The 27,841-nt window shown below is 54.3% G+C and overlaps 1 protein-coding gene across 2 annotated transcripts; it reads left to right on the top strand.

Annotated features, from left to right (window-relative positions):
• The first annotated feature begins 263 nt into the window (after positions 1-263).
• Positions 264-27,841, top strand: PARVG (parvin gamma). 2 transcript variants are annotated; one of them, XM_032138495.2, is made up of 13 exons: positions 266-643; positions 2,044-2,134; positions 4,513-4,577; positions 6,478-6,580; positions 7,816-7,956; positions 9,225-9,340; positions 10,711-10,766; positions 11,237-11,259; positions 13,608-13,666; positions 13,800-13,868; positions 16,076-16,177; positions 23,244-23,316; positions 23,804-25,951. In XM_032138495.2, the coding sequence occupies exons 2-13, from the start codon at positions 2,056-2,058 to the stop codon at positions 23,911-23,913; spliced, it is 996 nt and encodes a 331-aa protein (XP_031994386.1). In that variant the 5' UTR covers positions 266-643; positions 2,044-2,055; the 3' UTR covers positions 23,914-25,951. The 2 variants fall into 2 exon arrangements, with proteins under 2 accessions (XP_058287103.1, XP_031994386.1); XM_058431120.1 differs by lacking the exons at positions 23,244-23,316; positions 23,804-25,951 and adding an exon at positions 27,636-27,841 and having other exon boundaries at positions 264-643.

Genomic DNA, 27,841 nt, shown 5'->3' on the forward strand with positions numbered 1-27,841 from the left:
AAGTGACTCACTCCTCCGAGGGCTTGTGGGAGCCTCAGCTCAGGGGCGGGCAGGGGGCGTGGGGAAGGCTGCAGCCAAGAGTCCAGGTAGGAGGCTCCCGCTTGGTCCCGGGAGAGGAAGGGGCCTGGCCCGGGGCGGGGTGTGGAGGTGGGAGGACGGCGGTGCGGGATGGAGCGTGGAGGCCAGGCTGACAGGGTGCTGGGGGTGGGTTGTGGGGGTGGACCCCAGGCTCTGGCCTAAGTAGCTGCCATTTTGGAGGTGAACAGCCTGCAGGGAAACTGGCATGGTTTGGGGAAGGCGGGGAGAGGGAGAAAAATAAAAGCATTGAGTTTAAGTGGCCCGCAGAACCCCGGGGGCCCAGGCGGCACGGCGGGCGCTGGGGCTCCGGGCAGAGCTTTCTGGAGGTTTGTGGCAGCTTCACTTTCACAGCATCCACCCCCCTCGGGCCCTGCCGCAGAGAGGAGGAAGCTCCTGCCGGCTCAGCGGGCCCTGGAGGAAGTGAGCAGCGGGGCTACTGCCTCCCGGCCTGGTCCCCGAACCCCCAGAAGACCCCAGAAGAACCCGGAACTTGCTTCCATTCGGAACCCAGGGACCACCCTTTGCACCCAGTAGGCCTTTGTTTTCCTGCGTGGAAAGCGGTTGGGTGAGTTCTGGCATCGGGGCCGCCATACTTGGGTGCTGGGGGTCACGGAGGGAGGGGCCCAGACACCACCTGGGAAGGATTCCAGAGTGCAGTCCCAGCCGAGGCCACCTGGGGAAGGGAGTCGGTACAGTGGGACCTTGAGTCCCCATGGCCCCTCCCGCTGCCCCTGCTCAGAGGCTGCTCGGCGTCCTCCCTCCCTGTTCTATGGAGGAGTTGCTGCCCCTGAACTTCCGCCAACCCCTCCGTCTCCAGGGTGAAGAAACTGAGGCCCTGGGGCCAGGAAGGGGCTTGCCAAGGCTGCTGATCCCTTTGGGCAGCATCGAGTCCAGGCCCTCCTTGTAACCATGCATCAGGACCAGAGAGGGCAGGGGGTTTGCCCAACGTCACACAGCCCGAGTGAGGAGGAGCTGGCCTGGGACCCAGGCTTCCTGACGCCCAGGCTGGGTGCTTTCATTTTCTCTGGCCATGGCCCTCAGCTTGGGGATTAAGGGGCTGGGAGTCAGTTGTGTGCCCACCACCTCCACGCTACAGGGCAGGATGGAGTCTGGCATCCCCCACCCCAGGCTGGCTGCTGGTGTGACACAGGTGACTCTGCTCGAGTGAATGCCTCCGTCTCCCACAGCTCTGGGGGCTCCCTGCTCTGGCCACCAGCTTCTGCCATGTGACCCCCCTACCTCAATGTCTGACTGAGTTTGAAAACACTGAGAAGACCCAGGGGCTGAAAAGGGAGGAAGAGGGAGGCCAGAAGGCGCCCGCCGAGCCGGCGAAGCCTTCACAGAAGAGGAAGTGGGCCAGGGGAACAGGAAGGAGGGCTGGGCTGGCCCCTGGGTCTGCCCCTGTCCCGGGCATGTGGTGAGCCCCCAGCTTCTGCCCGTAATGAGGAGGAGGAAGATGAACAGTGCCTCTGTCAACCCTGGCCCTTCCAGTTTATGGGATGGGAGATGTCACCATTCCACGCGTCCACCTCAGCCAGCCCCACACAGGCCGACCGGGGAGGTTTCCCTTGAGCTCAACCTGACAAGCTCTGAGGAGTGAGCTGTACCTGCTTTGTCCTGTCTGGGGTGGGGTGGGGGTCCCTGGGTAGGGTGCTGGGGGCTGCAGGAGCATGGTGGGCGGCCGCTCTGCACCTGCCTGAGGAAGGACCACTTCCCCACCAAGCCTTTGCTTGGCTGTGCCCGCCCTCAGCTTCTGTGCCTTTTTCTGCCCCGTCATCCCGCAAGGGTTGGCTCAAGGGCTCTTTCTCACAGGGCCCGTACCCCCTGCCTAGGCTGGCATGGTGACGTGTCCCCGGAACCTGGCTTCGACCCTCCTTCTGTGCCTCCTGGTCTAGAGGAAATGAAGGGCTCAGTGAGTTTGGGGCTTCTCAGACCATGACGCCCTCTCCTGCCTCCTCTGTACAGGCTTGGGAGGCGATGGAGCCAGAGTTCTTGTATGACCTGCTGCAGCTCCCCAAGGGGGTGGAGCCCCCAGCGGAGGAGGAGCTCTCACAAGGTGTGTGCCCATGCGGGTCTGAGGGTGGAAGGTGAGGGTCTGTGTGGCAAGAGTGAGCCTGGCCATGCCTGGAACTTGCAGTGCCTTCCCAGCTGTCAGCTGAGCGCCCAATTCTGCTCACCCCTGCCTTCACCTTCTGCTTTATGCTTGACCCAACTCCTCCTCCTGGAACCTTCTGCAGAGCTAGAACCTCTTCTCTCCAGGTGAGAGACAGTGTGGATAACGATGATGAATACCGATTGCTGTCGTTCTGTGAGCCTTCTGTGTGCCCCTACTACACTAGCACCTCTTGCCTATAGCAACTCATTTATTCTCAAGGGTGGGCAGCATTGCCTGCTTTATACAGATGAGGAAACTGAGGCACAAGGGGTAATGTGCCACAGTAACAGGAAACTCTTAGCAAGCGGTGGAGCTGGGTTCTGAGCCCAAGGAGAGTGGTCCCAGAACTGAGGTTCCACACGGACCACACAGCGATGCCCACCATGGAGTGATGCTTTGCAGGGTGTGGGGCTCCTGATGTGCTCCCCTCACACATGTGGGTCTCTTTCAAAAGCGAGGTGAGCATAGGATGGAGCAATTCAACGAGCGTGGGTCACCCTTTCAGCAAAGCTCTGTGTCATGAGCCCTTTAGGGGGTTGGCGGCCACAGTTCCTGCAACCTCCCTTTTAGGAGATGGCTCAAAAGAAGGACAGGGGCAGGTACCCAGAGCTGTCACCCTCCCTGTGTTCTCTGAAAGAAACAAATGAACAACAGCATGCAAGGAAGCAGCCAGATGTCCCAGTGGGGAAGGGCTTTAGGTGAACTCACTGGAATTTATGTAACCACAAAAACATAAATGTGCTGACAAAGAAGACATGTGAAATAATTTAAGGGAAGGGAGCAGAATGCGGCTTTCTCCAGCTCCTGTGAATACTGCCTTTTAATGTTTGTTAATTTTTTTTTTCTTGAGACAGAAATCTCATGTCACCCAGGCTGGAGTGCAGTGCCATGATCTCGGCTCACTGCAGCCTCCCCCTCCCAGGTTCAAGAGATTCTCCTGCCTCAGCCTCCCGAGTAGCTGGGATTATAGGCACCTGCCACCACACCTGGCTAATTTTTGTATTTTTAGTAGTGACGGGGTTTCACCAAGTTGGCCAGCCTGGCCTCAAACTCCTGACCTCAAGTGATCCACCCACCTCAGCCTCCCAAAAGTACTGGGATTACAGGCATGAGCCACTGCACCCAGCCCTGAATGCCACCTTTTAAGTAGGTGTTATGGAGCGAGAACTCCAGCGCTAACAGGGTCCCTGGCATGGCAAGTGAGACCCCAGAAGGGACAAGCTTGGTCCAGAGTCAGCTGGCTGGCTTCTTCACCATCTGGTATTCTGTGTTTAAACCATTGAAGATTAGAAAGTGTCCTGAGGAAAGTTGCTGAGTTAGAATAGTAGGATTTAGTTACTACAAAACAAAACAAACAAACAAAAAACCCATTAATTTTTTTGTTTTACAACTGATTTAAGATACTAAAAGTTCTGGCAAGCAGAGCTGGGACATTGGATGATTCAAGTGGTGAGAAGTCTGCTCCAGGAAGGAGCAGCACCATATTCATTCATTCATTCGTTCATTCATTCACCTGCTCACTTGCCCAAGTGTTTGCTGAGAGCCTGCCCTGTGCTGGGCACATCAGCCCATGACGCTGTTGCCTTCCCTTTCATCAGAAGACATGGGTCTGGGTAGTACTTGAAGGTTTTCAGGATGTCTAGGAAAAGCCTTTATTGGGGTCACATGAGAGATGATGCATTTTGTGAATTTAGGCAAGACAGTCCCCATTACTGACTCAGTTTCCCCCCATGTATGTTGGAACTAGTTGATCTCAGAGGTCGTTCTTGGCCCTGACATTTTGTGGGTTCTGTGAGTCTAAAATGTGGGCAGATGCTGGCCATGGCCTTGGGGAAGGGGAGCTGCTGGGCCTCGGAGGGCCACCCCGGGGAGTCTGACTACGAGAGGGGCCATAGAGGGGCCTGGCAGGCCTGGGGTGAGTCCCACCTTAGCCGCTTAGAGCCTGGTGAGCCTGGGCACCTCTTTCCCTCTCTGGCTGGGGTTTCACTTTACCTAAATAGGTAGGGCTGCCAGATATATCAAACATAGGATACCCGGTTAACTTTGAATGTCAAGTAATCAAGAAATAACTTCCGAGTTTATGTCTGAAAGTATAAATGCTGCAGTGTCTGAGGATGAGCTGGTGTTCGTGAGGGAAATGAGGGAAAGCACGCTGGGGCGGAAGTGGCAGGACCAGTGCCCCGGGTCTGCGGTGCTGAAATCTGTGGGTGACCTGCAGGGAGCGTGGCCAAGCGCCCCACAGGGTCACCATGTGCCTGTCATACCCACTCTGCTTCCAGGAGGAAAGAAAAAATACCTGCCACCCACTTCCCGGAAGGACCCCAAATTTGAAGAACTGCAGAAGGTACAGCAGCCTCCACAGCCCTGACTTCCCTGGGTGCCTCTTCTTGGCAGACCAGGCAGCGGCCTCCATGGGGCAGGGGCAGCAGGCCGCCTCCACTCCTTGACCTCAGGCTGGGGGGTGGTGACCCCTGAAGACCCCTGGAAGGCCTTTTGAATGGAGCAAGTCACCCACAGAGCCTGCATGAACAAACATCTATTGAGCACCAAATGTGTGCCTTCACATACACCATCCCAGCAACCTCATGGGATTTGAGGGGAATCTATTGTCCCTCACATCCTGGGGACAGGACAGACAGCGAGGCTTAGACAGGTGACCTCATCTGTCAGGGGCATGCAGCTGCCCGTAACGGAGCTCTGGTTTGACATGAGCTGCCAGCCCCTAAGCCTGTGCTCCTCCCCAGCTTGTCTGCCCGAGGTGTAGGAGAACTGGTGAGGTGGTGGCGGTGGGCCTGGGTCACCCATTCTTAGTTCTCTCCTTGGTCATGGGTCTGCTGCTATGGCCACTGGACCAGCTGGTCACAGGTGGGCTCCAGGCCTCTGTTTCCCTCAGCCTCTGTGTCTCCAGTCTCCACATGGCCTCTCTGTTGCCTCCTCCAGGGAGGCCTCCTGGCCTACACCATCTTCCATACCCAGAGGCTTTGTGGGCCATTTTCCATCCTCCTTCCTATTCCCTCACTCCATCCACCCACCTTTCCCACCTTTGACCAGCACACCTGGCCCAGCCCTGTGACTGGCACTGGGGACACCATCGTGGTCTTGCCTGGAAGACCTGGCGGGGTGCTGACACGTCATCCCAGCTTGGGCTCCTCCAGAGGCTGATCCAGAGACAAGGATTTGGATGCCAGTAGTTGAGTTGGGAGGTTATCCCAGGGGTCATGGGAGGGAAGGGACCAACACATGGTTAATGATGGAGCTGGTCATGGTTTTGGGGGCTCAAGCCTGCTGGGTACCCTGGAGCCAGCATAGAGCAAGCTCAGAGCATTCCTGCCCGAGGGGCGATGGAGCTGGGGTATTTATACACCACGCCCTGACAACCTCCTGACAACCTTTAGTGAACAGCTGCTCCCTGAGAAAGGGCTGGGCCTTGATTCCCTGGCACTGTGACCTTTTGAGCACAGCAGAGTAGGGACAGTTTCGAGCAGAGCTGCAGGTGGGAGCTGGGCCAGTAGGCACCAGTCAAGGAGTGGGTAGGGCACCAGCAGCCCCTGCATTAGCTTCCTAGGGCTACTGTAACATGTGACCACAGACTGAACGGCTTAAACCACAGAAACCTATTGTCTTACAGTGCTGGAGGCCAGAGGCCCTTACCCAAGGGGTTGGCAGGATTGGCTCCTTCTGGAGGCTCTCGGGGGGCCCTTGTCTTCTCCCTTTCCTCCAGCTGTGATGGCTGCAGCATCCTGGTCTCGCAGACCTGTGGATGCATCGCTGCAGTCCCCACCTCCATCTTCACATCCAATGTCATGTCCCTCATTTCCTCCTCGGACCTCAGCAGGGGCACCTTTAACATCCATATTTCTACTGACCACCTCTTCAGGGCAATCTAGGCTTTTTCTATCAAGTGTTCATTGTCCAATTCTTTCCATTCCCCAAGCCATTTCCCCATTTTTGGGTATTCGCTGTGGTAGTACCCCATTTCCTGGTACTAAAACCTCACACATGATAATGACAGCCCCACACTGCTCAGGTTTGTGATGGAGAGAAGGAGGGAGTCTGCAGGAACCTGAAGCAGGCCCCTAACTCAGCCTGGGAGATCAAGGAGGGCTTCCCAGTGGAGGTGACATTTGACCAGGCCTTGAAGTATGGGTAGGAGTTGGCAGGCGAGAGGCAGGCATTCCGAGCCAGGTGGCAGGCCAGGTGAGAAGTCCCCATCCCCCCAAAAGTTGTCCCCTTGGAGCCTGCAGGTGCTGATGGAGTGGATCAACACCACTCTTCTCCCTGAGCACATTGTGGTCCGCAGCCTGGAGGAGGACATGTTCGACGGGCTCATCCTACACCACCTATTCCGTAAGTGGCGTTTCTGGGGCTGCCTGGGTCTCGGCCCCATCCCCCTGACCTGGTCCCTCCAGGACCCACAGGTGGGCTCTCTCCTTCAGTCCCCACAATGGTCCCGGGTTTAGGGACACCTGTCTCACTTTCCAGATGGGCCTGGGCTGGAGAGATGGAGGCGCTGTCCACGGCCCATGAGTGAGGGGGCTGAGGTGGGGCTCAGGCTGGGGCTCTGACGCCAGGGTTGGTGCTCTTTCTACCATACCACACTGCCTGTGTAACACTTATTGAATGCCTGCTGTTTTGAGGTGCTGGGAGGTAACAAAAGAACCCATGGTCCCTGCCCTCGGGCTGCCCCGGGCTGCTAGAGAGAAAAAGGGCAGTCCTGGGTGGCTGGGGGCAGGGCTGGGCTCCTGCCTCCGTGTTCCTCCTCAGTCTGGAAAGCTCCAAGGCGCTTTGCAGGGGGTGTGCATTCTCAGGGCCTCCTTCTAGCCCCGGGCAAGTGTTCCCCACAAGCCCCAGAGTCACCCTCTCCCTTTGCCCTTGTGTGGTCATGTCTGGTCTACGCATCTCTTCTGCACACAACTGTGGTGTCGGAGGCCACAGATAGGCCCAATTCCATGTCCTTAGCACTTCGCCTGGGGCCAGCCTCCGCAGTGTTCGCCAAGCTCTTTGGAGATGGGCTGCACAATCCCCCTCATTTGGCTAGCACTTCCGGGCGTGTCCCATGTAGCAGGCGCAGTTCATCCTTAGAACAGCCCTGTGCTGTTACTATCCCCATTTCACAGATGAGGAAAGGGAGCCTCTGAGAGGCCTCATAATTTGTCCAAAGTCTCATGGTTAGGGAAGCAGGGGGGTCAGGATAGAAGCCTAGGAGTGTAGGCTTTAACCAGTAGGCCACACTGCCCTGCAGAGATGAAGTGGACACAGCTGTGCAGAAGGGTAAGGGCTGCAGGCACAGGCTGATCAAGGTGAGGTGGGCTGTCTTGACCAGCTCAGGGGGCTGAGGCTTGCTCACATCATGTGGCCTGCATGCCCCACCAATCCTGTTCTGTGTGGATGAGGGTCTCCTGGGAGCTGGAGGGCATACCCGATTGAGGCTGTGGGTGTGGCCCAGGGTCCAACACCAAGAATGGGCTCTCCAGACCCATGTTCTCTGAAGCACCAGGCAGGCTCAGCCTCCTGGAGGGTCCCTGAGGTGCTCTCTGGTCTGTCCCTGGCCAGGGGCCCTCATCACCCTCTCCTGCCTCCAGAGAGGCTGGCGGCGCTCAAGCTGGAAGCAGAGGACATTGCCCTGACAGCCACAAGCCAGAAGCACAAGCTCACAGTGGTGCTGGAGGCCGTGAACCAGAGTCTGCAGCTGGAGGAGCGGCAGGCCAAGTGGAGCGTGGAGAGTATGTGGGCCACAACCTGGCCACCCCGGGGGAGTGTGGGGCCACTGGGGTCCTTCTGCTCCAGGCTTCTCACCCACCAGGAAGGTGCACTCATCCTTCTCCCAGCAGGGGTACAACCTGGGAGTCAGGAAGGAGGTAGAAGCCTCAGGCAGCCACAGTCAGGCATCTGGCTGAGCAGCCAACAGCCCAGCACACATCTGTGCCCCAGAGGGTATTACTGCAGCAAAGTGCAGCCCAAGGATAGCAAACAGTCTCTGTTTGCTATCTGAATGACAGCCACTGTTGAGCCCATCCACACTCTCATTAAAGTATTAGAATATCTGCAGGGCCTGCTTGTACAAAAAGTGAGTGTGCCTGGCCGGGCACAGTGGCTCATGCCTGTAATTCCAGCACTTTGGGAGGCCGAGGCGGGTGGATCACCTGGGGTCAGGAGTTTGAGACCAGCCTGGTCAACACGGTGAAACCCCATTTCTACTAAAAATACAAAAAATTAGCCAGGCGTGGTGGCGGGCACCTGTAATCCCAGCTACTCTGGAGGCTGAGGCAGGAGAATCGCTTGCACCTGGGAGGCGGAGGTTGCAGTGAGCTGAGATTGCACCACTTCACTCCAGCCTGGGCTGCAAGAGTGAGACTCCTTATCAAAGAAACAAAAACCAAGAGAGTGTGCCAAATACCTAGACTTCCCCACCCCACCTGGTTCACAGTTTGGTATAGATTTCCTTCCCTTCAATTCTCTATATCCCTCCACCCCACCCAGATGAGAAAACTGAGGCTGAAAGGAGTTAAGCAGCTTCTCCAAGGTTGGGCGGTGAGGATTTAACAGTCCGTTTTCAAACCCAGGTTTTGTTGGGTCACATGCGCCTGCATTCGCACCTGTAAGGTCTCACAGTCAGTAATTGATGTTGATGAAATCAACCCTGAATTAAGTCACATTCAGCTGAAATCCAATGATTGTTCAGCCAGGGCCTTCCCAGAGGTCACTTGGTTGTTTCCAATTGTAAACAGCACTGCAGTGAACATCTTTGTGTCTAGAGCTCCTTCCACAAGGTAGACCGTACCCCTGGGCTATATTCTAAGAAGTGGGATGATGAGGTGAAGTGTGATGATTTTTAGGTTCTGAACATGTATCTCCAGATCTCTGCTCTCCAGAAGACTGGAAACAGACCTCCTTGGTCTGCAGATGGTTGTTCTGACAATGAGGAAGCCTCCATTTGGCTGCACGTTTTGGCAGCCCCCTGGGCTCTGACCTGTCTCCACCCTCTTCCCAGCCATCTTCAACAAGGACCTGCTGTCCACCCTGCACCTCCTTGTGGCCCTGGCCAAGCGCTTCCAGCCCGACCTGTCCCTCCCAACCAACGTCCAGGTGGAGGTCATCACCATCGAGGTAGCAGCCTGGGCCCCAGGGATTCGTAAGCAGAAGCTGAGCGTCTTGGGCCCCCCATTGCTGTACCCTGCATGGGTGGAGCTGGCTGGGGTGGGGCTGACCCAGGGTGAGTTTCAGGGAACCCTGAGAAATAGAATCCAGCCAGGATGGCCAGGGGGTGCTGTCTGGAGCTGGGGACGGGCTGGTAAGAGTCTAGTGGGGCTGGCAGAGGCCTGGGGGCATGAGGAGGTCCATGGCTGGCCAGCTCCACTTGACCTCAGCAGGGGGCATCTGGCTGGCAGAGGCTGAGGCCAGGGGCTGTCAGGCCATATCCCTGAGCCATGTGTGGCCGTCTGTTCATTGCCACAGGGAGCCTTCACACCCCGAGGCAAAACCACTGCCCTCACCATGAGGGTACTGTCTCTTATTAAATTACTGATGGCTGTGACAGTGCCCTGTTCTCTTTCAAGGAGCCTTTCTGGGTTTCCCCACCCTCAGATGTTCTGTCTAGCGTGCGGCCTGCCTGTGCTGCAGTTAATACCCAGGAATCCGTGACTTTCCTCTCCACACAGACTCTGAGCATCACAATAGGGGCCCCCCCAGCTCTTTGCTTCCCGTGACCGCCCCCCCCAACCCAGCCCAGCCTCGGGTCCCTCGTGCATAGGGGCTTCGTGTCTGAGGGCTTACCTCTGACTTGTCCCAAGAGAATAAGCCAAGTTTGGCCAAACCCAGTCAGAGTAATTTCTACTTTTTTTTTTTTGAGATGGGGTCTTGCTCTATTGCTCAGGCTGGAGTGCAGTGGTACAATCTTGGCTCACTGCAACCTCTGCCTCCCCGGCTCAAGTGATCTTCCCACCTCAGCCTCCCAAGTAGCTGGGACTACAGATTTGAGACACTGTGCCTGGCTAACTTTTTGTATTTTTGGTAGAGATGGGGTTTCACCCTGTTGCCCAGGCTGGTCTCGAACTCCTGAGCTCAAGCCATCCACCTGTCTTAGTCTCCTGAAGTGCTGGGATTATAGGCGTGAGCCACCACACCTGGCCTTCTACTGTTTTTTAAAACCATTGATTATAATTCCCTACCAAGCAGTTGTGTGGCTTGGTCTATACTGCCAACATGAATCAGAAGTGATTTCATTGATTCATTCCTTCACCATTCATTTGTTCATAGCCACATGCTCAATTGATACTGCCCTCCTCCCGCCGTGAGACTCTGGGGATGCCTCGGGGAGTGAGGCAGACACATCCCCCACCTCAAGGCTCCTGGGGAAGAAAGACAAGCCAGGAGGCTGTCCTGAGGAGGGATGATGCAGAGCAAACGGGTCACTGGGGCTGCTTTGGGCCCCAGAGTTTTCTGGATTATTTAATTTCTTCCCCCTTTATTTTTCTTAGAGCACCAAGAGTGGTCTGAAGTCAGAAAAGTTGGTGGAACAGCTCACTGAATACAGGTGAGGGAAGGATGAGGGCCCATGGGTGGGGCTGGGGCTCACGGTGGTGGAGGGGGGTGGAGGGGAGGTGTGTTCGAGGAGGGAAGGGGGGAGGCGGTGCTGGGAGGTTCTGCAGCGTGTAAGTGGGGGTGATCATACAGGTGTGTATGTGTAAAATGCACAAGCTGTAAACTTACGACTTGTGCACTTTATGATACGTGTGATGTATCTCCCTCAGAACAGAACAGGAACCACAAAACCAGCAAAGTCCAAATGTTTCTAGACGTGGAAGCCTCAGGGAAGGGCACGAACCTGTTTCTGCCCTTTGCTTCCCATAAGACCTTCTCTGCTATCTGCCCTACAGGAAAACCACAAGCATGCCAGTTTGTTTGCAACCTTGCCAGCACTGAGGCTTGTCATATTGAGAAATTGTAGGTTTGCAGGGTGTTTTTTTTTTAACCATTTGTTTGCTTTTTCCACCCCCTGCACAGCACAGACAAGGACCAGCCTCCGAGTGAGTACTTTCATCATTTTTGGAAATCTGTTCCTATCTGATGCGTGTTAATGCAGACAAGTCTTAATGCAGGGTTAATTGCTGAGCATTCTCTCATTTCCCCGTCACCTGCTGTTTGTATCTCAAGCTTCATTCTTATTCATTTGTCCCTCTTTCTGTCTGTCCATCCAAGGAGCTGGCTGCTCCTTCTCATGATACTGTTCCTGTGGGGAGAGAGATTTATAATTCACATGAGCAGTGATGGTGGAGTCTGTTAAATGTGTGGGCTCTGGAGTCAGTGGCCTGGGTTCAAACGCCAGTTTTCCCACTCATTAGCCACTTAAGTTTGGGCCAGTATCTTAACTTGTCCGTGCCTCAGTTTCCTCATCTATAAAAGGGCACTCACCTTTTAAACTGGCAGTGAGGGTTAAAGGAGATAATTTATGAGTGTGTTCAGCATGTGGGCAGTGCTCAATAGTGAGTGGGCAATAATGTGGCTTCTGCTCTTCTGACAGAGCTGTTCACCAATCAGTTGATTGTTCTAGTTGTTACTTCTTTCATGCATCCATTCCTTTGTCGGTGGTCTGGCCAGCTCTTCCCCCTCCCATCCATTCATCTATTTATCCATCTATTGATCCATCCTTTCTTCCATTCATCTATCTACTTACTCACTTTCCACCCACCCACCTATCCATCCATCCATTCATCCATCCATGCATCCGTCAACCCATTCTTCCATTCATCTATCCACCCACCCATCCATTTATCCATCCCTCCATCCTTCCATTCATCCATCCACCTACCCATCCATCATCTATCCATCCATCCATCCACCACCTATCTATCCATCCATCTACCCACCCACCCACCTATCCATACATTCATCTACCCACCCACCCACCTATCCATACATTCATCCATCCATCCATCCATCCATGCATCCATCCCTCCATCCATCCATTCATGCTTCCATTCATCCATCCACCTACCCTTCCATCATCTATCCATCCATCCATCCATCCATACACCCACCTATCCATATATTCATCCATCCATCCATCCATCCATCCACCCATGCACCTATCCATCCATCCCTTCATCTATCCACGTATCCACCTATTCATCCACCCCTTCTTCTATCTACCCATCCAACAACCTATCTATTCACCCATATCCATCCATCCTAACACTATTTTTCCTCCCTCTACCCTCCCCACTCAGACACATAGCTATGTGGGCAGGGTTGCTATGAGGGGCACCTCACCTGCAGAGGTAGAGATGATAATGTGCCAGGAGCTTCTGAGAATGGGGGCTGAGGGAGGCTGAGTTTGGGAAGAAAGGAGAAAGGAGGGGCAAGGAGGGCTGGCTGAGGATCTGTGTATGTAGTGGGAGGGGCAGCCTGAGGACATGAGGGGTTGCTCAGGGAGCAGTATTTTGGGCAGGGGGCATCATGAGAAGTGGGTGTCAGAGGGTGAAGACAGGACACAGAGCAGGGGCATTTTAACGTGCATGATGCTATTTGGTGCTACTTTCCCCCCTTCACTAACAAGGGAACTGAAACAGAGAGAGGTGCTGTGACTTGCTTAGAGTCACACAGCTGCTGAGTGGCAGAAGCCACAGCAAACTCAGGCCAGTCTGTGTATTTGGTGCCCAAGGACCAGTGTCCCCATGGGAGGTGTGTTAGCTTCAAATAGCAGGAATCCAGCTAGTGCATAAAGGGCATTAGCCTGAGGACATGGGGCACCCAAGGCTGGACCCCCAGGGCCTGAGCCACTGTTCCCAGACTCCAGGGGAGTGACTGAGTTGCTGAAAGAGCTGGCCTTTTGCAGGCAGTAGATTCAGACACTCTTGGGGGCAAGGGGAGGCAGCAGGGAGCAGTCCTCACTCAGCCAATTTAAAACCAAGGGGAGGAGACTCATGGACCCCGATCACCCACCTGTGGCAGCTCCCGTGGCCCTGGGGAGTGGAGAAGGGCCCTGGGAGGAGGGAGTGCCAGCTGGCAGGTAAAGGGATGCAGCTGTGCCAATGCAGTAACAGGTGTCAGCTGCAGGAAGAGTGGCAGTTTATGAAGTCCTACTGTGTGCCCAGTCACTGTGCCATGGGGCTAGGTGTGTGATCTGCTATCGAATTCCATCTCTGCAACAACCCCAGCTAGGGAGGCACAGAGAGAGAAGGTGACTCCCCCGGGGCCACACAGCCAGGAGAGCAGTGACTCAAATCCAGGTCTGTTTTATTTGAGAACCATGATCTAAAACGACAGCTCCCTCTGGACTGGTTATTCTAAGAAACTTTTGTGAAAAAAAAAATTCCCTGTTTGGCACAAAGATAATAGCATCGTAATGAGGTGTTTATTGGATCTGTGTCTGCAGAGGACGTCTTTGATGAATTATTTAAGCTGGCTCCGGAGAAAGTGAATGCAGTGAAAGAGGTAGGAGAGATCAAAGCTCTCAGTGGCTCTCAGGCCGCCCACCCCACCCACTGCCCACCTGCGCTGTAGGAGGGACTCACGGGTCCTTGCATCACACCTGCTGTGTGCTAGGCCCTTGTTCTTCCCTGGTTAGGCCATCGTGAACTTTGTCAACCAGAAGCTGGACCGCCTGGGCCTGTCTGTGCAGAATCTGGACACCCAGGTAGGGACTGAGCTGCGGCGTCCCCAGGCAGGGCAGGGCCACTGGCCGTAGGAAGGAAAGAGGGTTCTGCAGGTCCCGGGAACCTGCTGTGTGGTGGGGGTTGCATCACTTCTTGGAGGCTTAGAGTCCCCCTCCCCAGTGGGACTGTTGCTGGCAGGCAGCACTGGCCACCAGGGACATGGTGGGATCCCGGGGGTGGAGGTGTGGGATCATGTCACAAAGCTGGAGTCACCTCGGCTGTCACTGCTTCTCATTGTTATAATTTTATTTTATAATTAATCTCAGACTAGCTGATGCCAAGACTTGAAGCACATGAGTCTTCCCTGCGTGGTTGTGTTCGCCCAAACAGAATTTATTAGATTTGTGCCATGTGCCAGGCGTAGGTGACAGCGCAGCCCCGCCGTCTGTAGGCTCCATGTCTCTCACAAGCACCCTGAGGAGCCCAGCCCCTCCCCCGGCTGACTTAAGCCAAATTTTCCCAGGAGCAGGAGCAGAATCTCAGGGGGTCAGCACCCACCGTGGGCTGTGGCTTTCTACGGTGAAGCTGTGTCCCTGTAGGCTTCCCACACTGCACGGGAGTGGGGGGTGCAGAGGAGCAGAGCAGCTGCCAGCCTGGGGCCTGCAGAGTGGGCATGGAGTCTGCTGGATGCCAGTGGCCTCAATGGGACATGACGTAGGCATCTGGCCGCCTGGGTTCTGCTGGGTGCTGGGGTCTGGAGTAGGGAGGGAGTCTGGTCCCAGATGGACCAGTTGGCTCATGAAGATTGTAGCCAGAGCTGCTGACCTCTCAGAGAGACTCTGGATGGGCATTGGCTGGGGAGGGAGGAGGGGTTAATGTACTCCCATGCCTAGTAGCTAAAACCAATAAAGCCCTCACTATGTGCCAGTCCCAGGGCAAAATGCTTTCCATGTTAACTCATTGAATCCTCCCCATAATCCTCTGAAGTGGGAACTGTACTACTCCACTTACAGAGGAGGATGTTAAGGCACAGAGAGGTTAATTAACTTGTCTAAGGTCACACAGTGATAAGTAGTGGACCTGGGATTGAACCCAGGCAGCTGGGGCCAGAGTTAGTGCTTATAACCACCTCACATGGTGGCCATGTGAGAAGTTTGTGTGTGATACAGTGTGGCAGCATGGCAGGGTGGAAGTACCAGGCCCAGTAGCCAGATAGACCCACATTTCCCTCCTGCCTCCACCACTTATGGGCCCTGGGCTTTGCTGATACCCCTCCACATTTGCTGTGTGACCTTGGGTGAGTTACTGGACTTCTCTGAACCTCAGGCTCTTCTTCTTATAAAGGGGGTACAAGACAGCAACTTGGTAGAATTGTGAGTGATACATGAGCTGGTGAGCCCCACGTGTTTGGTATATTACCTGGCATGCTGCCGGCATGAAATAAGTGAGAGATTTGTAGTTTTATTATGTTTTATGTGGGTATAAACAGGATGATTTCTGAGATTTACATTCTACCTGTTCTATCTTTATCTCTCCCTTGGTAAAATAATGGGTTTTAGAGACTCATGGCACGTGCAAAGGTGGTATTTAGCGACTGTTCAATAAAATGGGGTAAGGAAGCCCCTTGCATTCCAGTTGTATTACCCAGGGATAGTGGCAGAAAAGATTTCAGGCCCAAACTAGTAACATCGAAACAGACTTAATATGAGGAAATTCCATTAAGGGCTTCGAATGGCAGTTTCTTCCAATATCCCATCCTGTGTTTTGTATCTTTGAAGAGACTCAATAGGATTATATTAACATATGATATGCTGGTGGCGGGGACGACAGCTTTATCTCTGAACATACAGACAGAACAGACAGAAATATTAATGTGGCAGCTGGCAAGATGAGCCCGGTGTGCTGCTCTCTGCCTTTCCCTGATGGAATAATTTTACACTTAACTCTGTTTTCCCCTGTGTTTCTGTAGCTTATGGAACAGCATGCTGTTTAAAAACTGACATGAGGCTTTTCTGCAGTAAGTTTAGAAAGCACTCTTTTCGCTGAGCATGTACTATATCCCAGGCAGCCTGAAACCACTTTTTACCTGCAACCCTGTGAGGTCAGGCGTGGCTTCCCCACTTCTCACCAAGGAACCAGAGGCTCAGAGAAGTTATATGACTTCCTTAGGGCCACACAGCCTGTAAAAGATAGAGTGGGCTTCCCCAGGCTTCTTCCATATGACAGTCTCCAGTTCCTTCCTTTGTAGTTTGCAGACGGGGTCATCTTACTCCTGCTGATTGGACAACTTGAAGGCTTCTTCCTGCACTTAAAGGAATTCTACCTCACTCCCAACTCTCCTGCAGAAATGGTAAGTTTTCCAAGGATTTTTCTTTATTGCCTACCTCTGAGTGAACAGATATACAGAACTGACATGACCAGTCTGTTTATTTACTTCAGGTGAAGTGAAGGGTGTAGGGGAAGCTTATTTGTCTATATGTCTGCCTATCCATCCATCCATCCATCCATCCATCCATCCATCCATCCATCCATCCATCCACCTATTCACCTGTCCATCCATCTACCATCCACCCACCCACCCATCCATCCACCCATCCATTCACCCACCCACCCACCCATCCATCCATCCATCCATCCATCCACCCACCCACCCACCCAACCATCCATGCATCCATCCATCCACCCACCCACCCATCCATGCATCCATCCATCCATCCATGCACCCACCCACCCATCCATCCACCCACCCACCCATCCATCCATATCTACCCATTATCTACCTACCTGACTGCCTATTGGCCCTCCTCTTCCCCTACCAAGCCACCCACCATTTATGCACCCATCCATCTAACTGCCTACCTGTCCATCCACCTACCTGCCTGTCCATGCACCTATCTTCCTGTCTGTTTATTCATGTACCCAGTCCATCCATCCATCCACCTGCCTGCCTGTCTACCCACCTATAGGAAGTTTATCTATATGTCTGTCTGTCCATCCATCCAGTCATCCATCCACTTGCCTACCTGTCCATTCACTTGCTTGTCCTTTCATGCATCCATCTGTCTGTCCTTCAATCCATCTTCCTGTTCTGTTTATTGATCCACCCAATTTACCCATACACCTGCCTGCCCATCCACCCACCTGCTCATCCACCCATCCCCTACCCACACGCCTGTTCCCCCATTCTCTGAGGGCCTGTTTAGTGCCAGGCCCTGAACTGCATGGGATGTTAAGATGATCCAACATAGCTCTTGCTTTCAGGGACCTCTCAGTCTATGCCCACTGTTCTCCTAGTGATGTGTGGTCTTGCAGGGCCACAGCAAAATGTGTTGGTTCAGAAGCGTGGGTCAGAGGAGGGGCCTGGAAGAATTAGGGCTTAGAATAATCTCAAGGAGTCCAGAAGGGCATTGCATCAGAGGTGAGCCGGGAAGTTGATTAGGGATTGGTTTGCAGAGTTATCAAGGAAGGGCTTGCAGAGGGGAGGGAATAGCATTAGCAAAGGCTCAGAGTAGGGCCAGAACAGGAATGGGTCAGGGAGGTGTCGGTGCTTCACTCTGGCTAAAGGGGCTGGAAGGGTGGGGCCTGACCTGGGGGGATCAGCAGTTCCCACGTGGACCTAGAGGCTGGTGGACTGGCTGGGAGCTGGCTGTCTGCGTCCAGGCACGAGGGCTGCGGCTTGACCTGGGGAAGAGGGATGAAGAGAGTGATGGAGGTGAGGTGGGAGGGCAGGTGAGCCTGCAAAGATGCAGCTCCCACCGCCTCTTCCCCAGGTACAGCCTTCAGTGCCTGCTGGCTAGTCCTGCCTCCGCCCCCACCAGGCCCCTGTTGTGTGTGCCACCACTTCCTCCAGCTCCCTGGGCTCTCCCACCTCTGGGCTTTGCCACAAGCTGTTCCCTTGCCAGGAGCGCCCTTCCTACCTGGTAGGCCTGGCCCATGAGAAGGGATTTTACTACTTTCCAAATAAGGAAACAGAGGCCCAGGGCGGCCAAGGCTTACCCCGGGTCACTGCCAGGCAAGAGGCCAGGGTCTTATGCTCTTCGCCACCAGCTCCCTGCCTGCCTGGACCTCAGGTTTTCTGTCTCTGAAAATGGGCTGACAATCCCTGCCCCCTACTCAGGCCACACAGGTAGTAAGAAAGAGTTTGGAGAACCATCGAGGAGAAAGCATTGAGGGACATGTGGTCCCTAGTATCCCCAGCCTTGCCTCTCACAGAAGGTGACATTGGAGGCGTGCATCCCAAAGGACAGGCTGGAGTGTTGGTGGCTGGTGGCGTGCCCAGGATCCCGGGCAGCCAGCTTATCTCCATCCATGCCAGGGTTCCCGTGGCCTGGGGCAGGAGGACCTCTTTATCTCTCTGCAGCAGTAGCTTTTTCTAAATAGGTGAAGCAGGAGGCAGGGCCACATGGCCAGTCCCAGGGCCAACCTCTGGGGCCGTTTCTGGGAGAGACAAAGGCTTCCATCCCTTTCACATGCCCAGGGCGTCCCTGGCACTGGATCAGGCGTCTCGGCCTATCTGGGGCCCAGTAGCAGGTGAGGTCCCCCCTGGGCCCCTACCAGACTCCCCCTCCACCTGGGCCCTTCTTCTAGGCCCCTCTCCTTAACCTTCCTGGACACCCACCCTTGTGCCTTTCCCCTGCTTCCAGTGGAGCACCCAACTGCCAAGCCCCATCTGCCTCCCCGGCCACGTCCCCTCCTCCCTTCCTGCTGACTCCCAGCCACAGCCACATGACCTCTGGCCCCCTTCCAGCTCTCCAGGGCCTGGTCCTCCCCCATTCGCTCGCATCCACGCAGGCTGTGCTCTCAGCCCAGCCTACCCTGGCTTTCCTTCCCACCTGCTTCCCCGGGCGGGCGGCCAGCTCTGCCCACCTTCTCAGCTCCTCTGCAGTCCCTTGGTGCTCTGTGGGGCCCTGTACCACGGTCCACACTCTCTTGGAGTTAGCTCCCTGCACTTTGCCTCTCCTGGCCCTCTCCCCACTCACCCTCCCTCCTTGCCCCTGTGAGAGCGGGGCAGGGTTGCATCTCCATTTTACAGAGGGGAGCCAGGGGCCCAAGAGGCTTACCCAGTATCACCCAGCTGCTCAGTGGCAGCCTCATGCCAGGACAGCCTGCCGTCCGCAGCCTGCCATGTCCCTCGCCCCCACGGGGATGCGTCTTGAGTGGGTGTGGCCTCCACCTTCCCTGGAGGCCAGGTGCTCTGGACTTGGTTCCCAAGAGCTGGGATGTTGGTTCAGAGCAACGAGGCCGGGGCAGTCAGTGTCTATGGTCCTGGTGGTTGCGGCAGGCACGGTGGCCGCTGCTTCCATTCGGAGGAGCTGCCTCAGCCAGCCATTGCCACAAACGTGCTGCTTAACAAACCACCCGAAAACCTAGGGGTTGAAAACCACAGACCGGCAGGTCGGCTGAGTTTAGCTGCTAGAGGCTCAGCTAGGCTTTGCCACTCCTCCGAGGACTGGATGGGGATCAGGCTGCCGTGGCTGGGTGGCTGGGCTCTGTGCCACAGCCTGCCATGTTCCTCCTGGGACCAGCAGCTGGCCCGGGCACGCTTTCCTCCTGGCAATGGCAGACACATGAGAGACCAGGCAGAAGGCATGAGGCCCTGGCTCAGAATGGGCAGGCTGCCACTTCCATCGGAGCAGGCCCTATGGCCTTGGCAGTGACATGGGACAGCCCTGCAAAGTGTGTGGGTGCAGAATTGGGCCGATGGCGGGGTCTCCCAAAGGCAGTGTGGACGAATGTGCTAGCAAATCGTCATGTTGCGTCTTGGAGTTAGGAACTCTTCCCATCCCCATTTCCACAGAGGAAACAGTTCAGAGAGGCACAGAAGTCTGGCCCAGCACACACAGTGAGTTAGGGTCCTCCCTGTTTCCCTCCTGTGGAGCCAGTGTGACTCCCTGGGAGATGGAGGGGTGCCAGGGCTCAGTGGGGTTGAAGCCAAGGCTGAGCCTGCCTCGGGAAGGCAAGGCACTGAAATGTGAGCGGTGAGGAGAGAAGGCGGAGGAAGCGGGCAGGCAGGACCACCTGCGGGCTGAGGGCCTGGGGCTCAGAACCCAGCTCAGAGCCGCTCTGGGGCGCCCCCAGGCTGCAGGGCCTCTGCTCAATCTGTTGCACCATCCAAGCCCCAGTTACAAGACGGGAACAAACGTGCAGACTTCCATGTTGTTGTGTGCAGCCGCTTTGCTGAATCCACTGATTTTAGAACCTACTTCTGAATATGAGTCAGATTAGATGTGGGGGAAAAGCAGCAGCCTCTTAGCTCAGACTCCAAGAATGAATTTTTACAGCATATTGTGGGCAATCTCTGCTGCAGGAATGTGCAATCAAAATGCTGAAGAGGTCGTCAGCTGAGGAGGGCGGGAACACCAGCCCTTGCTGAAGGTGGGCCTCTGCGGAATTGTTATCTTGGCAGAGTAGCCTCTCGAAATTGGATTTCTCATTATCAGACCTTCTTTGCCGATGGTGTTTATGTGAGATAGTTATTCGTTGTGGGCACGGAAGTTAAGGACAGAGGGAGAGAAGATCATTCGCTCCCAGAAATAAAATCCCTGGAGCCAGGAATCCTTGGCGTCCTTCCACGTTAAATTATTTTTCCCAGGAGGGTTTGCACATATCCTCCTGGGTTGTAACCGTCTCTCAGCTCCGTGGAAGGTGGTAGTTTTACCTTCATCTCAAACCACACACGGAAGAAAAATCTCTGGACAGAGTATCGTGAGATAGCTCTGGAGCCAGGGTCAGCTCTTCTGGGGGATGATCTTTTGTTCAGATTCAATGTCATTGAGGAAGAGTGTGACAAGCAGAAGCAGATGTCATAATTTTCAGTGTTGATGGCACTTCCGAAAGCATAAGCTCCATGAGAGCAGGAGGTCTGGTCTGTTTCGGGCACTGGTTGTGTGGCTAGCACATAGGAGATGACAAGTATTTTTTTAAATAAGTGAATGAACAAAGTGTTTCCAAAACATTGGTCCCAGGAGGTGTTCTGTGACAAATGGGTTCTATGAATAAATAACTTGGGGAAACATATCTAGTCTTGAAGGTTCATGAGACCCACTAACACATTCAGGGCTCTGATAAGTCCTGCAGTGAAGGACTTGCAGATTATTTTATTTAATCCAACAGTTTCTAAAAACGTTTGGCCACGGATATCCCCTTTCCTGTCCATCCTAGATCACAGTTTGGGAGATGCTGGCTCACTGAGTATATCAAAGGCGGGGCTTTGAGGCAGGAGAGCACAGTGTGGAGTGTGGAACCTCAGGTTCCTCAGGGTCTTGTTCTCCGACGTTTACTCTCCGTGTAACTGCAAATAATATTCATGATGAGAATGTGAACAATAGCAACAATTGCAACCCTAGTTTCCCAGAATATTCCAGTCTAGGAGGAAGAACTGGGGACACAGTGATGGGAACTTCCAGTGAGGCTCTGGTCTGTCCACTCGGAGCTTCCCATCCACCTTGGTCTGGACAGCCTCAGAGTTTCACCCCGCATTGGCACCTGCAGCATGCCACATCCTTGGCACCGTGTGATAGCCTTTGTTTTGCTCTTGTCACCCAGGATGGAGTGCAATGGTACAATCTTGGCTCACTGCAACTTCTGCCTCCTGGGTTCAAACAATTCTCCTGCCTCAGCCTCCTAAGTAGCTGGGATTACAGGCACGTGCCACCACACCCAGCTAATTTTTGTATTTTTAGTAGAGACAGGGTTTCACCATGTTGGCCAGGCTGGTCTCGAACTCCTGACCTCAGGTGATCTGCCCACTTTGGCCTCTTAAAGTGTTGGGATTACAGGAATGAGCCACCGCGCCTGGCCTGCTTCTTCTTGTTGGTTGACTACAGAGGAGCGGTGCTGCTGCTGCTGGGCACCTTGCCCGTACACTCCTTTCCATCTGGGACCCGCCCTCCATCTTCGTGTCCCCAAGTGGAGAAGGACTCTGCTCACCCACTTCCAGCTCCTGTGCCTTCATCATCCTCACCTTCGAATCTTGCTTTGTGGCTTCAGTTCTGTGTCCGTCATCACATTGGATGCACATGGCAGCCTTGGAGAGGCAGGCAGACAGATGCATCATCTCCATGACACGGATGAGGCACCTGAGGCCCAGCCAGGATATGTGACTTGTCCGAGATCAGACACTTAGTGGCAGGGGTGGGGGTGACAGTGCACAGACATCCAAGCTAGATCCCAAGAGTCCTCTTGCTCGGGCCCTCCAGGTGGCTGGAGGTGGCCTGGGCCAGGCTGGCATTTCTGGATGAGTCTTGCCTGGCCTTGCTCATCCAATGCTCGGCCAACCTGGCCTCTTGGCCCCTGGCTGGGTTGCCATGGGAACTGCCCTGACCTGGTGGTGCTGGTGTGGTCAGGCAGATAGGGAACAGGACCAGGCACAGCTGACCCCCAGGCTGGGATGTCCAGCCCCTCTAGTGGATCTACGGATGGCTAAGTCATTGAAGGGAGGACCTGTTTGAGGTCACGGTGAACCAGGAGTTCGTCCGTCTTCACACACACCAGGCTGCCGCCCTAAGGCAAAGGCCTGGGACCTACTGTGGTTGTAGATGAGGCCCAAGGGAGAGGCTGGAATGGAAAGGGAGGGGACCTATTGCGGGAGGGCCGGCAGGCTCCTGGGCTCTCCCCATATCCTGTAGCGAGGCACAGGGGAACTGTGGTGAGCCCACTTTGCAGGTGAGCAAGGGGAGGCCCTCGGCAGGGACTAAGCTGAGCTCTGAATCCCTGGGGGACCTGACTGATGCCCAGGCAAGGGGTGGCGGGAGCCATCTCTGAGACTGCACCCCAGGCAAGGGGTGGCGGAAAGGACAGCCGCCTGGGTGGGGACCGCTCCAGTCTCTAGCCTGCTTCGCATGAGCATTGGAGTGGACAGACCTGCTTTGAGCACTTGCTGTCTCGTGAGCTCCAGCGAGTCCCTTGGCTCCTCCGCGCCTTGACTTCCTCACTGTGCTTTGCCCTGGGAAACAGCTGTTCTCAAAGGGGCTCTGCCACCCCAGGCCCTTGCTCCTTTCCCTGGGTAGTTATCCCTGCCTGGCAGGACTCACCACTGGGCGTCACCTCCACCAGGAAGCCTTCCCTGATCCCTACTGGGTATCCTCCTTGGTGATTGCCTTTTTCACGGACAGTGGCCCCTGGACACAAGTATGTGCCCAGTGTGGTATAGCACCTGCTCAGAGCGGGGCCTGTGAGTGGCTGAGGAATGAGGCATGGATTGCTTGTGTGACGGAGTGAGCTTCCCATCCTTGGGGGCTGTAGGGAGATGCTGGATGACCATGGACTGTGGTTGTGGTCAGGGATGCCCACCTTGGGTGGGAGTTTGGGCTCATGATGGACATCACAGACAATAAGAAGGGCTTGGCACTTGGGACCCAGGGCCTGGCCTGGGGCTGCTGCTTGTGCCCACATCTGACAGGGCCTTGTCATCATAGCTGCACAACGTCACCCTGGCACTGGAGCTGCTGAAGGACGAGGGCCTGCTCAGCTGCCCTGTCAGCCCTGAAGGTGAGTGCGAGGCAGATGCCCACACGGTGGCCAGCCCTGGGTGGCAGCCTCGTGTGAGAGCCACAGAACAGGGTGCAGGGCGTTAGGGGATGAACACGTGTTGGCAGAGTCCTCTTGCCTGGCAGGGGTGGAGAATGGGCGCTTGCCAAGGTTTCCTGGGAGGGGGCACTGCAGCCCCAGGGGAAGAGGTTCTGGGGAGGGGGAGACCAAGGTCTCTGGGGACAGGCTGTCCAGAGAAGCCAGACCTTGAGGAGTTGCTGTGTTGGGGGCACCACAGGAGGGTTCAGAGGAGGACTGGCCAGGAGGAGGAGGCAGTCACGCAGCGGGCACAGGGCTCAGGCCTGGAGTGACCAGCTGTCCTGGCTTCCAGGGATTCTCCTGGTATTAGTACTGAAATCCTGAATGCCAGGAAACCTCGACCACACTGGGACGGTCGGTCACTGCCACCCAGGCCTGACTGGCTGCCCTGCCCTCCTTTGGCCCGCAGACATCGTGAACAAGGATGCCAAGAGCACACTGCGGGTGCTCTATGGCCTGTTCTGCAAGCACACGCAGAAGGCACACAGGGACAGGACGCCCCGTGGAGCCCCGAATTGACCCTCACTGCCCCCAAAGCCCAGAGCCTGCCTGTCAGCCCAGCTGGAGGGCCCGAGGCCGCAGGGGGTCCTCCCACAGTCCCGCTGTTTCCTGTGCATTCGTGACCCGCTTCCCTCCCACCCTGTCTCCTGTCTCCATCATCCGATTATCTTTGAACCCCCTTGTGGGGATCATTTTGAGCCGCCTGGCCTTGCTCAGGTTATTTTAATAAAAGTATTTCTGGGAGGGATTCTGGGAACTTGCCAGGGTCTTGGGGAGGGCCCTTAAACCTGCGGCCTCCCTCCCATGAGGTGAGTGTGGGTCACATCAGCCTCTCATCTGTGGGCCTAGGCTAGTGACAGCCCAGAGGTGGCATCAGTCAGGGCTGGGGGCTCTCAGGGACAGGGCCCACAGCCCCAGACCCCAGCTTTTCGAGCCCAGCTCCCCACACCCACCTGCTTCTCACTCGGGATGATGGGCCCCAGAGTCATCCTCCAGGGCAGGAGCCCGCATGGCTCCATAGCCATGCCCCCACCCACCGGGAGGAGTGGATTCCGTGACTGTCAAAGCAACCCGGGCCGGGCTGAGTCCTGCAGCTGCCCTCGTGAGTTTTGCCCAAAAGTCACAAGCAATCTTCGGGGTTGATTAGTGGGTTCAGGTCATCTCTAGTCTGTCCTTGGGAGCTGTGGTTTTCCACTCGCTCCAGTGAGACTTGGCATTTTCTGCACATAAAGAAGAGTCGTGTGGGAGAATTGCACATAGTCAGTCCAGGGCTTCCAGAGTGGAGCAGAGCTGATGGCTGATGGGAGCCGGGGAGGAGGCTGGCGGGGAGGGGTGAGATTGGTGGGGAGGGCTGGGGCTGGTGGGGAGGGGTGAGGCTGGTGGGGGATGGGGCTGGTGGGGAGGGGTGAGGCTGGTGGGGAGGGGTGAGATTGGTGGGGAAGGCTGGGGCTGGTGGAGAGGGGTGAGGCTGGTGGGGGTGAGGCTGGCGGGGAGGGGTGAGGCTGGCGGGGAGAGATGAGGCTGGTGGGGAGGGCTGAGGCTGGTGGGGAGGGCTGGGGCTGGCAGGGAGGAGTGGGACTTGTGGGGAGGGTTGAGGCTGGGAAGAAGGGCAACCACTGCCCCAGGCTGCTGTTCCTCCCTAGACCCTGAAGAGGCCTCTGGGTCTGGGGTTTTCGCAGTTTGACAGCTGTGGCCTTGGGGAGGGGCTTTAGAGGGGGGTTAGGGGCTAGGTCATCATTGACACCCACTGGGGGCGCCTGGGCAGATGTCCTTCGGGGAAGCAAGATGGGAGCCAGTGACGCAGCGCCAGGTCAGCCCTGGGAGCTGGTGTCTGGGTGTGAGAAGGCCTTGAGGGGTCCTCCCTTCACCTAGCCTCCCATCTGCCTGCCCCTCTCAGCTCCCAATGCACAGGGCAAACCCAAGCCCATAAGCGGGTTCCACATGAGCACTCAGATGCACCCCGTTCATGGATACCCACCCTACTTCCTGGCTGCCTCTGGGAAATGTGCATCCTCCCACACCAAGTACCTGGAGCCCAGCTCCTTCCACCTGCTCAGCTGCCCCCTCCATTGAGATGCCCCCTCCAGCACCTCAAGTCCTCTCCTAGAGCTTCTGGGGACACAGGCTCAGCCTCTCTCAGCTGGCTTCATCCCAAAAGCCTGAAATCCAGCCCCACTTCCTGGGGTCTTTGCGTCCTCACTTGCTTGGGCCCCATCTGCTGCAGGCTGGCTCTGCCTGGCTGTTGCATGTCCTCACTCTTGTTCTATTTGACAGCAATTAAAAAAAAAAAGTGACTTATTTAATTTTTGTAGCTTTATTGAAGAATAACTTCCCAGTTTGAAGTGTACAATTTGATGAGTTTTGACAAATGCACGCAGTCATGTAACCACCACCATCGTTATCCAGACATGGGACACTCCCATCACCATGCAAGTTTCTGTACCTGTCTGCAGCCAGTTCCCTTCTCCCGGCCCCTGGCCCTGGGGACCACTGATCTGTTTTCTGTCACCGTCATTTAGACTTGTCTAGAATTTCTTATAAACTGTGTCCTATGGTATGTTGCTTTTTGTGTGTGATTCCTTTCACTTAGCATAATGCTATTGAGAGTATCTCCATTGTTTCTTGTATCAACAACTCATGTCCTTAGTACAGCACCATTGTATGGGTACACAGCAATTTGTGTATGCATTTGCCAGTTGATGGCCTTTTGGGGTTCTTTTGGGGTTTTAGTTTTTATGAGTGGCATTCGTATTCATGTTCAAGTCTTGGTGTGGGGCCTATGTTTTCATTTTTCCTGAGTAAGTACCTAAGACTGATGTGGCTGGGTCGTATTAGTGTATGTTTTACTGTATAAGAAACTGCCAACTAGGCTGAGTGTGGTAGTGCATGTCTATAATCCCAGTACTTTGGGAGGTTGAGGTGGGCAGATCACCTGAGGTCAGGAGTTCAAGACCAGCCTGGCCAACATGGTGAAACCCCATCTCTACTAAAAATACAAAAATTAGCCATATGTGGTGGTGCACACCTGTAATCTCAGCTACTCGGGATGCTGAGGCAGGTAAAAACTCGAACCTGTGAGGTAAAGTTTGCAGTGAGCTGAGATTGCACCACTGCACTTAAGCCTGGGCAACAGAGCAAGACTTTGCCTCAAACAAAAAGACTGCCAACTGTTTTCTAAAGTAAGTGTACCATTCCAGCAGTGTATGAGAGTTCCAGTTGCTCCACATCCTTGTCAACACTTGGTATTGTCCATCTTTTCCATTTTAGCCATTCTAGAGGGTACAATGGTATCACATTGTAGTTTTAAATTTATTTCCCTAATGACTAATAGCACTGAGTATGTGTGTTAGTCAGCTCAGGCTGCAGAATACCATAGAGATTTATTCCTCACAGTTCTGAAGGCTGGTAAGTTCAAGATCAAGGTGCTGGCAGATTTGGCTCCTGCTGAGGCTCTTTTCCTGGAACACAGATGGCTTCCTTCTCTCTGTCCTTACAAGGTCAAGGGAAGAGCGAGAGAGAGAGAAGGGGAGACAGAAGAGAGAAGAGAACAAGAGCATCAGAGTGCTCTGGTGTTTCTTCCTCTTCTTATAAGAAAACGAATCCCATCATGAGGCTCCATCCTCGTGACCTGATCTGACCGTAATCACTTCCCAGAGGCCCCACCTCCAAATACTACTACACTGGAGGTTAGAGGTTCAACATGTAAATTTTGAGGGGACACAGACGTTTAGTCCATAACGTCTTTTCATGTATGTTGCCATCTGTATATCTTTGGTAAAGTGTCTGTTCAAATAATTTGCCATTTTTTTTTAATCTAGAAGTTTTATAATTTGAGCTCTTATATTTAGGTCTATGATCCATCTTGAGTTAATCTTTGTATATGGGGTTAGGTAATAGGTCATTTTAAAAATTTTCTTTTCTTGCCTGTGTGTGTGTGTGTGTGTGTATATATATATATAGATAGATGCCTAATTGTTCCAGTACTATTCATGTAAAGATTTTCCTTTCCCCATCAAATCACATTGGCACCTTTGTAGAAAATCAATTTGCCATATATATTTGGGTCAATTTCTGGACTCTCTATTATGTGTTATTCTCTTCTGTTGATCTACACAATCTGCATCTTTATGTGGACATGTGTATTTTTATGCCAATACTATAGTGTCGTGATTACTGGAGGTTTATAACAAGTCTTGAAAGCGGGTAGTATAAGTCCTCCAATTTTTTTTTTTTTTCTTGAGATGGAGTTTCAGTCTATCCAGGTGGATCATCTGAAGTCAGGAGTTCGAGACCAGACTGGCCAACATGGTGAAACTACGTTTCTACTAAAAATTCAAAAATAAGTCCTCCAATTTTGTTCTTCATTTCAAAAATTATTTTGGTTCTTCTAGGTCTTTTTAATTCTTTTGGTTTCTACATAAAATTTAGAATCAGTTTGTCATTTTCT

Source organism: Hylobates moloch, unplaced genomic scaffold (genome assembly GCF_009828535.3).
Source record: "Hylobates moloch isolate HMO894 unplaced genomic scaffold, HMol_V3 SCAFFOLD_19, whole genome shotgun sequence".
Taxonomy (NCBI): Eukaryota; Metazoa; Chordata; class Mammalia; order Primates; family Hylobatidae; genus Hylobates; species Hylobates moloch.